At 40.5% G+C, this 14,077-nt stretch overlaps 1 protein-coding gene across 6 annotated transcripts in view; it reads right to left on the bottom strand.

The window, feature by feature from the left end:
* The window catches only part of ADGRG6 (adhesion G protein-coupled receptor G6), a 184,470-nt gene that overhangs the window by 48,218 nt on the left and 122,175 nt on the right, over nt 1-14,077 (bottom strand). For all 6 annotated transcript variants that reach the window (XM_029055801.2, XM_029055841.2, XM_029055834.2 and 3 more), the window contains 3 exons: nt 8,647-8,732; nt 2,152-2,204; nt 1,986-2,045 (listed from right to left, as the gene is read on the bottom strand). In XM_029055801.2, coding sequence (XP_028911634.1) covers nt 1,986-2,045; nt 2,152-2,204; nt 8,647-8,732 — 199 coding nt within the window. The remainder of the gene's footprint in view (nt 1-1,985; nt 2,046-2,151; nt 2,205-8,646; nt 8,733-14,077) is intronic.

Here is a 14,077-nt window from a genome sequence, read left to right on the forward strand (position 1 = left end):
AACTTCAGAATGAGTCTAAAAGAATTAGCCACAAGCAAGTAGGAAAGGAGAGGAGATGCATGTGGCACCCGGAAAAGACTAAGAAAGTACAAAGGGATCACATATGAAACATTCAATGAGGCAGTGAATAATGTGGGAGGATCCTGTGAATTGACAGAATATAATTTGGAGCCAAAGACGAGCCTTGGGCTTGCAGATCTAAGAGGTCTAATGCACTTGTGGTGCAGGTTGGACCAGAAAGAAATGTCTAATTATCCTCTCCTAGTCATTCAAGAGGACTCATATAAAAAAAAGAGGTGAAGCACTTGAATTTTTGACCTTTGTTCTTGGTTGCACTGAGAGCCTTAAAATGGAAGACAGTTGCTATGGACTAAGCTGGATGCCCCCTGCTCATCTCCCTCTGTGCCATTGCAGGTACTGATCCTGTTTTCCTGAAAGCTCTTAAAATTCCATGTCTCCTGAATAGTCTTAAATTAACCCCATCCTACTTTAGTTGCTCCAATCACAGTAGTTCAGGGCTCCCCAAAACATAGTCCACAGTGCCATCTGGGTCATCTTACACAGTTTTTTAAACCTGCATTTATTTTTCTGGAAGGATGTCAGTTTTTCCTTAAAGTTCCAAAGTGCTACTCTAGCTTTCAAACACAAGACCTCTGATAGTGAGGAGGAGAGGTGGTTACTGAGATACCACTTTCTGGATAATGCGGTAGTGCATATAAAACAGACAAAAAATGATGTTTACAGTGCACAAGTATCCAGTCATAAGATCTTTTCATCAGTTACCACACTTACCCTAAACCTAGTCATATGACGTCATCTACTTCATAATGTGAAGCTGTTACCGGATAATGAATGCCATTTTCACACAGCTCCTAGAATCCTTTGTTGGTTACCATCTAAATCAAAAACCTGAACTCTGAAAGACCCTACAGCCAAGCAATTTCATACATAAAAGTTAACCAATAAAATGACTTTAACCTTGGATCATGATTTTGCAAATAAGAGCAAACTTTTCCTGGTAGTTAATTTATAAAATTATGTTATAATCATGGCTGATTTTATGGGTATTTTTTATGTCTCCCTCACCCCTGATGAGAGACTTTATGGATGAAAACTTTGGGATTCCCTGTTCTGGTGACTAGTCAATATCACTATATATTTTATGAAGTTACATTTTTCTGTTAGTTGTTTCATATATCATTACTAATAAGTCTTAGTATTTATTTTCTTTTCTATGGGTATTTATGTACTGGGTATTCATTTAGATATTTGTGCCAAATTAAATGTACCAAGCTGGACTCTATGACTGGATTAGGGATGCAACATATAGCAAGAATCAGGGATAAAATGCTTTGGAAGAATTAATCTAAATTTGCGATCTCATAAAATTTGCTTTCTCTTCCCCCTCTTGTTCTGATTAGGAACACTGTATTCTATTAAGCTCTTGATCCAAGGCACCAAAGGCAACAGAATTTAACATATAACTACTTCAAATATAGAACATTTCAAAAATGAGTAATAGATTGTTTTTAGCCTTTATTTCCAAGTTTATTTCTGATTACACATTTTTCTTATCTTTTAAAATTTCAAAGAGGTAGTGAGAAAAAATAAGGTCAGTTCTGTTGTGAGTGACAGGATGTGTATGCAACTATATCTGATACATACGATAGAAGTTGCCAAAATAAACTGTGGAAATCAAGTTTTCAGAATGTGCCCTCAATTCTCCCTGCTCTAAGCTGGACAGCTTGCTTTGAAGCAGAGTGGGAAGTTGTGCTGAAGAACTACTATGACCCTTGACCTCAAGGGTTTTCCATGGACTGTATGCTCCTTATGGGCAAGGACTGTGTCTGCCAACTCTGTTATCCTGTAATCTCCCAAGCCTTTACTAATGGTCTGCACCCAATAAGCGCTCAGTACATATATATCACTGATCAATTAAAGCACTAATTACTTTGTCTCTTATTCATTATGCCCGAGTATATTACCTCTGATCACTGTCGACATTTCTTTTGACTTTTTTCTCCTCGCCAGTGCTCGTCTGAAGACTGTAAATAGAAATAAATATAAATAGCAATTAGAATGCAGCATTTCTTACAAGAGTCTTAGTCATGTTGCTTTTTCAATTTCCTGTTTCCCAACTCCAGCATTTACCTGATATTGACCACATAGACAGTATAATTCCAATTTTGTAAAGTTGAATTGAGCTGAAAAACACAACCAAGGATATTCACAGGATTACATATTTGGTTTTTGAGGGAAAAGAAACTATTATCAGAAGTTTTTCTTTTTGCAAAGTTTTAATCTTTCACTCTGAGAAGACCAATAGAAACTTCATGCATTAAATTGCCGATTTTGAGGATACAGCTGGTTTACACATTGGGAAAGTGGGGGGTTCAGAATGGGAGAAGAACCTCAATAGGAATTCTTACAGACATTGTTTCTCCACTCCTGCTGTGAGGTGGTATGACATAGGACATCCATATATTGTTGGAGTTGGAGTTCCTCAAGGGTCAGTTCTTGGCCCTCTTCTGTTCTCCATTTACACTCACTCCCTCGGTGAACTCATCCGCTCTCACGGCTTTGACTACCATCTCTACGCAGATGACGCGCAGATCTACATCTCCGCCCCTGTCCTCTCCCCCTCCCTTCAGGCTCGCATCTCCTCCTGCCTCCGGGACGTCTCCACCTGGATGTCAGCCCGCCACCTAAAACTCAACATGAGCAAGACTGAGCTCCTCATCTTCCCTCCCAAACCCGGTCCGCTCCCAGACTTCTCTATCACCGTGGATGGCACGACCATCCTTCCCGTCCCGCAGGCCCGCAATCTCGGTGTCATCCTTGACTCGTCCCTCTCGTTCACCCCACACATCCTATCCGTTACCAAGACCTGCCGGTTTCACCTCTACAATATCGCCAAGATCCGCCCTTTCCTCTCCACCCAAACGGCTACCTTACTGCTACGGGCTCTTGTTATATCCCGGCTAGACTACTGTGTCAGCCTTCTCTCTGACCTCCCTTCCTCCTCTCTCGCCCCGCTCCGGTCTATTCTTCACTCCGCTGCCCGGCTCATCTTCCTGCAGAAACGATCTGGGCATGTCACTCCCCTTCTTAAACAACTCCAGTGGTTGCCTATCGACCTCCACTCCAAACAAAAACTCCTCACTCTAGGCTTCAAGGCTCTCCATCACCTTGCCCCTTCCTACCTCTCCTCCCTTCTCTCTTTCTACCGCCCACCCCGCACGCTCCGCTCCTCTGCCGCCCACCTCCTCACCGTCCCTCGGTCTCGCCTATCCCGCCGTCGACCCCTGGGTCACGTCCTCCCGCGGTCCTGGAACGCCCTCCCTCCTCACCTCCGCCAAACTGATTCTCTTTCCCTCTTCAAAACCTTACTTAAAAATCACCTCCTCCAAGAGGCCTTCCCAGACTGAGCTCCTCTTCCCCCTCTACTCCCTCTGCCATCCCCCCTTTACCTCTCCGCAGCTAAAGCCTCATTTTCCCCTTTTCCCTCTGCTCCTCCACCTCTCCCTTCCCATCCCCACAGCACTGTACTCGTCTGCTCAACTGTATATATTTTCGTTACCCTATTTATTTTGTTAATGAATTGTACATCGCCTTGATTCTATTTAGTTGCCATTGTTTTTACAAGATGTTCTTCCCCTTGACGCTGTTTAGTGCCATTGTTCTTGTCTGTCTGTCTCCCCCGATTAGACTGTAAGCCCGTCAAACGGCAGGGACTGTCTCTATCTGTTGCCGACTTGTTCATCCCAAGCGCTTAGTACAGTGCTCTGCACATAGTAAGCGCTCAATAAATACTATTGAATATATTGAATTTGGGGCAAGGAGGAACTGATACTTATTGTGAAAATATTATATGGTCTGTTCAAGTAAATCAATTCTCAATTTCATTGCCATAAGTGCACTACTATATTATTTCTAGTTTAAACAGTGATCAATTTGTTTTGATTATACTACTAAACTTCCAATGCTAATAACTAAACCAATCATTCAATTAAAAATATGAAAATCACTGCCATTATTTGTTCTAAAGGCATACCTTATCATTTGTGCTTTTAAGAAAACTTGGATTTTTTTCTTCTGATTTACTTCAGTTTATGAGCTATAGAGGGAAACTATTCTGGTTCTAATTCCTTCTATCTTTCGACTTATTTCTCATCTATTACCATTCACAATGCTAGGTATTAATTATTTTTCTTTTTTGTGATTTAAATGGCATAAGTTTAAATGCAATTGAATATAAAACAGTATTTTAATTTTACTTCTGGTATTTGTTAAGTATGTACTATGTGTCAGGCATTGTTCGAAGAGCTGGAGTAGACACAAGTTAGTCAGGTTGGACACCAGCATTCATTCATTCATTATATTTATTGAGCACTTACTGTGTGCTGGGCACTGTATTAAAGGCTTGGGAGAGTACAATACAACAATAAACAGACACATTCCCTGCCCACAACGAGCTTACATTCTATAAGCACTTAGAATAGTGTGGTTTAGTGGCAAGAGCCTAGGCTTGGAAGTCAGAGATCGTGAGTTCTAATCCCACCTTTACCACTTATCAACTGTGTGACTTTGGGCAAGTCACCTAGCTTCTCTGTGCCTCAGTTATCTCATCTGTAAAAAGGGGGATTAAGACTGTAAGCCCCATGTGGGACAACCTGATAACCTTGTATCTACCCCAGTGCTGAGAACAGTGCTTGGCATGTAGTAAGCGCTTAACAAATACCATCATCATCATCAATAGTACTTGATGCATAGTAAATGGTTAACAAATGCCATTAAGAAAAGAAAATAGAGTCACAAAGGAAAGAGCATGGGGCTGGGAGTCAAGGAATCTGGATTCTAATTTCAACTCTTCCAATTGCTTGCTGCATAACCTTGGGCAAATCACTTAACTTTTCTGTGGCCTACTTCCCTCATCAGTAAAGTGGGAATGAAACTTCTGTTCTCCCTCCACTTTATGCTGTGAGTCCTGATTGACGCTGGACGGAGTGTATTAGATCCATTGAACTAGCTCAGTGCTTAGTACAGAGCTTGGTGTATAGTAACCATTTAGTTTAGTGCCATTGTTCTTGTCTGTCCGTCTCCCCCGATTAGACTGTAAGCCCGTCAAACGGCAGGGACTGTCTCTATCTGTTGCCGACTTGTTCATCCCAAGCGCTTAGTACAGTGCTCTGCACATAGTAAGCGCTCAATAAATACTATTGAATGAATGAATGAATGAATGAATAGTAAAGAAAATATATTTGAATACCACAGTTATTATTATATTAGTCTGTCCTCCAATGCCTCTGGCTCACTTAAAGATTGTGGCCTTCTATATATGAGCTGGAATGTGCTCCATAAGGACTCAGGCAGATCCTCCAGCATTATTTGATTTGTAGTTCAGATGTCTCAGAATAAAGAGGACATTAACAACTCACTGAGTAATTGTTGAGCACTTACTGTATGCAGAGCACTGTACTAAGAGCACTGAGAAACAGCATCATCTAGTGGATAGAGGATGGGTTGGGAGTCAGAAGGACCTGGATTATAATCCTGGATCCACCACTTGTCTGCTGTGTGACCTTGGGCAAGTCACTTAACTTCTCTGTGCCTCAGTTATGTTACCTCATCTGTAAAATGAGGGTTAAAATTGTGACCCCTATGCAGGACAGGCACTGTGTCAAATATGATTAGGTTATACCTATCCCAGAGCTTAGTACACTGCCCAGCACAGAGTAAGCACTTATGAAATACCATAAAAACAAAACTAAGTGCTCAGGAAAGCACAATACAACACAGTTGGTAGATGTGATCCCTGCCCGCAGAAAGCTTACAATCTACAGTTTACACTCCTCTCCTCCTTCTCAATCTCCAGCTGTCACAACCATTAGAGAAAGTGTTTAAGCTTGAATTGGTAATTTGATGCCCTTGTTTTCAAGAAAAAATTACCATTATTTTGATCTATATAATTCCACCTAGATGAAACTTCCTTTATACCAGGCTCAAGCTAAATAGTTATGGGAAGGAAGTGGCCTAGTGAAAAGAGCATGGCTCTGAAAGTCAAAGGATCTGGTTTCTAATACTAGCTCCACTACTCGTCTGCTGCAGTACCTCAGTCACTTATCTGTGCCTCAGTTTCCTCATCTGTAAAATGGAGATTAAATCCTACTCCCTCCTACTTAGACTGTATGTCCCATGTGGGACAGGGACTCTGTCAAACCTGAATTTCTTGTATCTACCCTGGTGCTTAGTAAACCACTTGGTACTGCTTGGTAATTCTTAACAAATACCAAATTTATGTTTTTTTTTCTGTAATTTCTCAGTTTTAATATCTGCTACTATTTTCCTCTACAGTTTGATCTATAGAATAAATCAAAATAGAAACTTTTTCAACAAAGCATTCAGATTTATTTTATTTGTATTATTAGAGCAGTTATCCCACTACTCAAAGCAGGTGGACACCAAATAAAAAAGATTTGATTATGGTGAGGATTATGATGATTTCTTAAACAAATGCTTGCTGTAAATGAAAAAAAACCCATGGGGTTCCCACATAGTTGTGTATTGGTTGCAGTCCCAACTGTAAAATTGAATTACAATGTGAAAAAATATTATTCTAAAACACTGATGCTGAAAGCAGCAGTCAGAGGAATGAGTTTCCAGGGTAACTAACTGGATGTTGGCTGCTTGAGAATGAAAATAATGAAGAATTTGTTTCTTTAAAACATCTCTGAATATAAGCAAATAAGAAGGAATGCTGCTGACAGGTAACCTGGAAAGCAGAATGGTCTTTCACTAAATGTTGCCCTTTTAAAAGACTGGAGACTGACAATTAGGAAACACAGATTCCATTCTATGTGAAATTTTTTAAATGGGATGCTTAATTGAATTTTCAATATAATACTTAAACTTTGTATTTGTTGCAAGTAAAATAATTTGGTCTTCACCCACTAGGGTTGAATAGATTATCATAGTTGAAAAGATTCTTCTGGCTTGCCTGATTTTATTTAATATATCTTCTTTAGAGAAAACCATATTATTCATTCATTCAATAGTATTTATTGAGCGCTTACTAAGCACTTGGAATGTACAGTTCTCCAACAGATAGAGACAATCCCTGCCCAATGTCGGGCTTACAGTCTAGCAGTCAAGGTACTTTTAATTAACCACGGCCCCAAATGCTTAGAATCTTGACTTTTTATTTCTGAACCTGGATGGGCACAGTGCTCATGAATGGTTTTTCACATGCAAAGGGAACAGCCACATAGAACAAACTCCCCTCACTGCATTTGTGGTTAAAGCAAGATGAACCAAAGGGCAAGCTTTTCCATAAAGCTTCAGTCAAAAACTTGGAAAGCATTAGGGCAGTGACACTTTAATACTCAAGATGGCTATGGACAACCATCACTAGGATGACACCAGACCTATTTTTCACCTACAATAACTTTTGGCATTAGGGTAACTAAGAGTTTTAAAACACTGCAATCCTGGACAGACCTACAAACTCAATAATCCAAATGAAAACTAAGTAAACCTCTTACAATGTGAAGGGCTGAGGAAAACCCTATAGAATGTAGACTTCCTAATAATTGTAATAATAATAACTGTGGTTTTTATTAAGTGTTTACTATGTGCCAGCCACAATATTAAGTGCTGGGGTGGATACTGGAAAATCGGGTTGGACATAGTTCTTGTCCCGCATGAGGTTCACAGTCTAAATCCCCAGTTTACAGATAAGGTAACTGAGGCACAAAGAAGATAAGTAACTTGTCTAATGTCACACAGCAGACAAGAGGTAGAGTTGGAAATAATAATAATAGTAATAATGATGATGGTATTCGTTAAGCACTTACTACATGCCAAGCACTGTTCTAAGTGCTGAGGGAGATACAAGGTTATCAAGTTGTCCCACGTGGGGCTCACAGTCTTAATCCCCCTTTTACAGATGAGGTAACTGAGGCACAGAGAAGTTAGGTGACTTGCCCAAAATCACACAGCTGACAAGTGGCAGAGCTGGGATTAGAACCCAAGACATCTGACTCCCAAGCCCATGCTCTTTCCACTAAGCCAAGCTGCTTACCCAGATAGAACCCAAGTCTTCTTGATTCCCAGGCCCAGGCTCTATCCACTAGGACATGCTGCTTCTCTACTGATTTTTCCCCTCAACCATCACCTCCACAGGGATCAGCTTTAAAGGAATCTTTAGGTTCTCCTGCCTGGGACAAATGAACAGTGCTCCAGCGCTTAGAAAAGTGTTTGCACAAAATAAGCGCTTAACACATGCCATCCTTATTATTATTATGAAGTTTTAACTGACCATGTGAGTAGCTCACATTTTTAAAAATGCTTTCTTGCAAATACCATTATGAATAAGCTTGTTGTAGGCAGGGAATGTGCCTACCAACTCTGTTATATTGTGCTCTCCCAAGTGCTTAGCATGGTGCTCTGCAAATAGTAAGCGCTCAACAAAATAGGACTGATTGATAAGGTACACACAGAGGGAGAAGTCATGACCTTCTGACTCCCAGGCCTGTGCTCTATGCACCATACCATGCTGCTTCTCTTATAAGAATAGCGTATCTTGTATTGGTCAAATTGCTAATCCCTATAAGAAGAAGGAATACCAAAATAAAAGTTCTCACTTACCCATTCTGCAACTTTGGTCTGTACTTTTACGTCTGATTCACGCAGTACATTATGAACAATAATGGAAATCCGGTAAAATACTCCATCTATACATCAAAAACAGCATTTAGAGCCTCATATATCACTTTTAGAAACATTAAACTATTTTTCATAGACCATGTTGTAATTATTGACCTATAGAGAAGTCCCAAAGCAGCCATATATTCCATTTTGCCAGCAGATAAACTTTAACCTTTAGAAACTACTGGGCAGCTTTTTAGCTTTCTCTAGTAATATGGTTCTCCACTAGGATTGTTTAATGAAAAATACCAGTTAAAATAATTTCATAATCCAATTTTTTTCTTTTGAAAATACATTTTTATCAGCAATCTTTCATCCTTTTCACTATAAAAAATAATAAATGTTTTGGGATACAAAGCCTTTAAGATTGGTCTGTGAGTTCAAGTTCTCTTCCTTTAAGAACTGATTCACCATACCGAGAAGTCAATATAAATCAATGAAGAGAAAAAGAAACAAGATAATTGGCATTAAAGTATATAAGATTGGAAATATGTAAATAAAGATATTTGACATCAATTGTCTTCAAATAATGTTAGCATGTGGACCAAGGAAATGTTTAGCAACAGAAAACTTAAGTTTAAAATCTACTAAGAGTACTGAATACACTCCATTCCTCTACCAAAAGTTGCATTTTGGGAGAGTTGGGTTCCTTCTTGCTCCCCAGTGCTGCTTTCACACCATTCCACTTTCCCCATTCCTCTCTTTCCCTTCTTTTGAAGCCCATATCATCAGCCTCTACCACCCTTTCCAGATACTAGTCATGGTTAGCTACCATCCCCCAGGCCCCACCTCCAATTTTCTGAACTATTTTGATCCGTTTCTCACATTCCTTCTCTCTTTCTCCATCCCTATCTTGATCCTTGGGGACTTCAATATCCACATAGATGTTCCTGACAACCCTTCCGCGACCCACTTTCTAACACTCCTCAAATCCACTGAGCTCCTGCTCTACCCCAGTTCTCCCACTCATGAATATGGACACACACTTGATCTCATCATCTCTAGTCACCGTACAATATCTACCCTCATTAACTCTGAAATCCCTCTGACTACAACCTCCTTACCTGCCTTCTATTCCAGACACCCTCTCCCCACAAAACTGACCTGTTCTCGCACAGAGATCACTGATCTTTTGACTTCATCCAATTATCTCAAGTTATCATGCCCCATTTAGCCTCCTTACCCTAACCAACTTGCCTTGATCAACAAATTGATGCCTTTAACTACCTTCTCTACTGAACTCAACTCTCTCATTCCTCTATCCATTTGTTGATTTCGTACCACTAATGCATAGCTCTGGATCACCTCCACATTGTGCTTCCTTTGCTCTTGTGCATGAACCATAGAGTGCTGCTGGCAGAAATCTAGATATCTGACAGATCTCATCCACTTCAAGTTTATCCTTGTGTGCTTTAACTCTGCCGTCCCCTTTGCCCAGCAAAATTATTTCTTCATCCTTATTCCCATTGCTCTCTCCAGTCATTCCAGATGTTTAACTCCCTCCTCAAATCCCCATCCTCCTGCCTCCCCAACACCTTGCCCAGTGATCTGGCTTCCTACTTTATTGAGAAAATTGAATCTATCAGGCCTGATCTTCCTAAAATCTCTCCTGCTCCTCTCCAGTCCCTTCCTCCTCCTGCTTTTTCTTCAACTCTCCCATATTTCCTATCAGTATTTCAAGAGAAGATGTCCTGCCTCATCTCAATAGCCACACCCTCTAGCTGTGCATCTGACCTCATTCCTTTGCACCTTAATAAAACACTTATCCCCTCCCTTTTTCTCCCCCTAACAGTCATCTTCAAATGCTCACTCTATAATGATTTCTTCACCACTACTTTCAAACATGCCCATGCCTCTCTTTGGCTCTGCAGCTCCCTCCAGTTATCATCCCATCTCTCTACCATTCCTCTCCAAACTCCCTAAGTGAACTGTCTACACCTGCTGTCTCAAGTGCCTCTCCTCCAATTCTCTCTTTCACCCCCTTCAATCTGGCTTCTATCTCCTTCACTCCACAGAAACCTCCCTCTCAAAGCTCACCAATATCCTCCTTCTTGCCAAACCAATGGCCTTTACTCCATCCTAATCCTCCTCAACCTCTCAGCTTCTTTTGACACTGCTGACCACCCCATCTCGTGAAAACATTATCCAACTTTGGCTTCTCTGACACTGTCCTCTTCTGGTTGTCCTCCTATTTCTCTGGCCACTCATTCTTTTGCGGGCTCCTCCTCTATCTCCCACCTCCTAACTGTGGGTGTCCCTCAAGGTTCAGCTCTGGGTCCCCATCTATTGCCCACCTACAAACACTACCTTGGAGAACTCATTTACTCCCACGGCATGTATCCTATCCCTTCTTGATTACTGTATCAGCCTCCTTGCTGACCTTCCAGCCTCCTGTCTCTCCCCATTCCAGTCCATTCTTCATTCTGCTGCCCAGATCATTTTTCTCCAAAAACGATCAGTCCATGTTTCCCACCCTTCAAGAACCTCCAGTGGTTGCCCCTCCACCTCCGGATCAAACAGAAACTCCCTTCCATAGGCTTTAAAGCACTCAATCACCTTCGCCCTTCCCACCTCACCTCACTACTCTCCGGCTACAAACCAGCCTGCACACTTTCCTCTTCTAATACCAACCTATTCTCTGTATCTCAATCTTGTCTATCTTGCCGCTGACCTCCTGCCCGTGAGCAGGGAATGTGTCAGTTTGTTATATTGTAAAAAAAAAATGAAGGTATTTATTAAGCTCTTACTATGTGTCAAGCACTGTAGTCTCCCAAGCTTTTAGTACAGTCCTCTGAACACAGTAAGTGCTCAATAAATACAATTGACTGCCTGACTGCCATTGGCCTGGAACACCTTCCCTTTTCATATCCAACAATTACTCTCCCTACCTTCAAAGCCTTATTGAAGGCAATCTCCTCTAAGAGGCCTTCCTTAAACCCTCATTTCCTCTTTTCCCACTTTCTTCTGTATGGCCCTGACTCACTCCTTTTACTCACCATCCTCTCCCTACCCCAGCCCCAGAGCACTTTATTTTTTTATAATAATTTCTGTCTCCCCCTCTAGACTGTAAACTCATTTTGGTCAGGGTATGAGTCTGTTATATTGTGTTTTATTCTCCCCAGCACTTAGTACATTGCTCTGCACACAGTAAGCACTCTGCTTACAATAGGCACTCAATAAATACAATTGTTTGATTGATTTGTAGACACCAAAGCTGTTATTCAGTGCTTAGATATTTGGTTAAGACTACTATAGAAGCTAACAGAGACAAAGAAATTTCAGATTCGTCCCCATCACATGAAGAAGAAAACCTGCAGGGGTAAAACAAAGGTTAATTTGAAAACAAAGAAAATTATTCTCTTAAGGTAATTAAGTTTAGGGGTTTTTCTTCTCATCTTGAAAAAAATGCTGCTCACCAGGCAGACCTGGCTGAGTCTTCCCAGTGCAATTCTACTGAAAGTTTCATCCTGAGATGCAAAATGAAGCATGGACATTTTAGGAGATAATAAGTAACGGAAAAGAATGAAAGCAACTTTCAATCAGGTTTGAACAATTATCTGCCAAACTTTTTCTCATGACTTCCTTGAAAAAGACTGAAAGTAAAATTCTTAACAATGAAGAAAACAAATCCCTCCCCATTTCCATTATAATTAAAGAGTAGGGAAGGAGAAGCCTTAAAAAAAACAACAGAGTTCTGAGGGCTTCTGCAACCAAGAGCACTAAAATTCTACCAACGCTCATAAAGGTAACTGAGTCAGAGTTCCCGGCATAAATAATTCCATTGCCACCACTAATTATAATATACTTGGATAGAAAGGTACAATGAGCTAAAGAATGGAACCAAACCTCTGAAGGCAAGCTTGTTTCTTCTTGTTCAACTCATCGTAAATTCTGAAGTGATTAAATGAGTAACCATATATGCATTTTTTAAAAAAATGCTAAATAGAAATGACTGTTAAGACCATATTTTGTGAAAAACAAATATCCTGATTTGGACTCTTTCTTTAAACATATCGAAAATTCTTCAGTGCATTGATTTTCGAATGAATTACCGGACAAGGAAACCACCAAATTCCAGTTACTAATCCTAAGTGTAAAGTTTCAAGTTTCAAGTGACCACTAGATGGAGACCTAAAGCATGTTTTCAGTCTGCTAGAAAGCATATTTCTACCCATTTTCAGGAGATAACACTATTTCTGGTGAAGCTTAAAACTTTTTAAAAATTTTAAAAAATTGTTTTACTGAAGGTACTCATAGGTGTAGCTGAATGAAAAATAGTATTCAGAGTGGAGCAAAAAGCATTTTAGAAACATTTCTGAGATAGTGGTAGTGTTTCCAAATTTTTCAAGTGCTCATCCAAGCACTACTTCATTTATTCAGTTGTATTTATTGAGCGCTTACTGCGTGCAAAACACTGTACTAAGTGCTTGGGAGAGTGCATTATAACAGCCACCCCCCACACTGACTACTACATTAGCCTCCTAGCTGACCTCTCTGACTCCTGTCTCTCCTTTCTCCAATTCCATATTTCACTCTGTTGCCTTGATCATTTTAGAACATTGGCTTGGGAGTCAGAGGTCATGGGTTCTAATACTGGCTCTGCTGTGTGATCTTGAGCAAATCACTTAACTTCTCTGTGCCTGTTTCCCTATCAGTAAAATGGGGATTAAATCGTACTCTTTCCTATTTAGTCTAAAAGTCCCATGTAGAGTGGAGACTGTGTTCTACTGGATTTACTTTGAATCTACCTCAACTCTTAGTTCAGTGCTTGGCACAAAGTAAGGACTTAATAAATACCATAATTATCCTCATTCACGTCTCCCTATTCCTCAAGAACCTCCAGTCATTCCCCATCCACGTCCACACCAAACAGAAACTCCTTACGCTTAACTTTAAAGCAATCTCCCCTCCTACCTTACCTCACTGATTTCCTACTACAGCCTAGTCCACATACTTCACAACACCAGTTTACTCACTGTAGTTCCACCTTATCTATCTCAACGCTGACCCCTTGCCAAGATCCTCCCTCTGGTCTGGAACTCACCATCCTCATCATATATGACTGATCACCACTCTCCCCAATTCTAAAACTTTATTAAAAGCACGTCTCCTCCAAGAGAGCTTCCCCTAATAAGCCCTCTTTTCCCCTACTCCTTCTCCATTCTTTGTTGCCTATATACTGGGATCTATAACTGTTAAGCACTTGATAGTCACCTCACCCTTAGTCCCATAACATTTATGTACATATCTGTAACATTTATTTTCATGTCTGTCTCCCCCTAGATTGTAAGCTTCTTGGGTACATGAAACATGTCTACCAACTCTGTTGTATTTTCCCAAGCACACTGAACAGTGCTCTGCTCACAGTATG

The sequence above is a fragment of the Ornithorhynchus anatinus genome, chromosome 2 (assembly GCF_004115215.2).
Source record: "Ornithorhynchus anatinus isolate Pmale09 chromosome 2, mOrnAna1.pri.v4, whole genome shotgun sequence".
NCBI lineage: Eukaryota > Metazoa > Chordata > Mammalia > Monotremata > Ornithorhynchidae > Ornithorhynchus > Ornithorhynchus anatinus.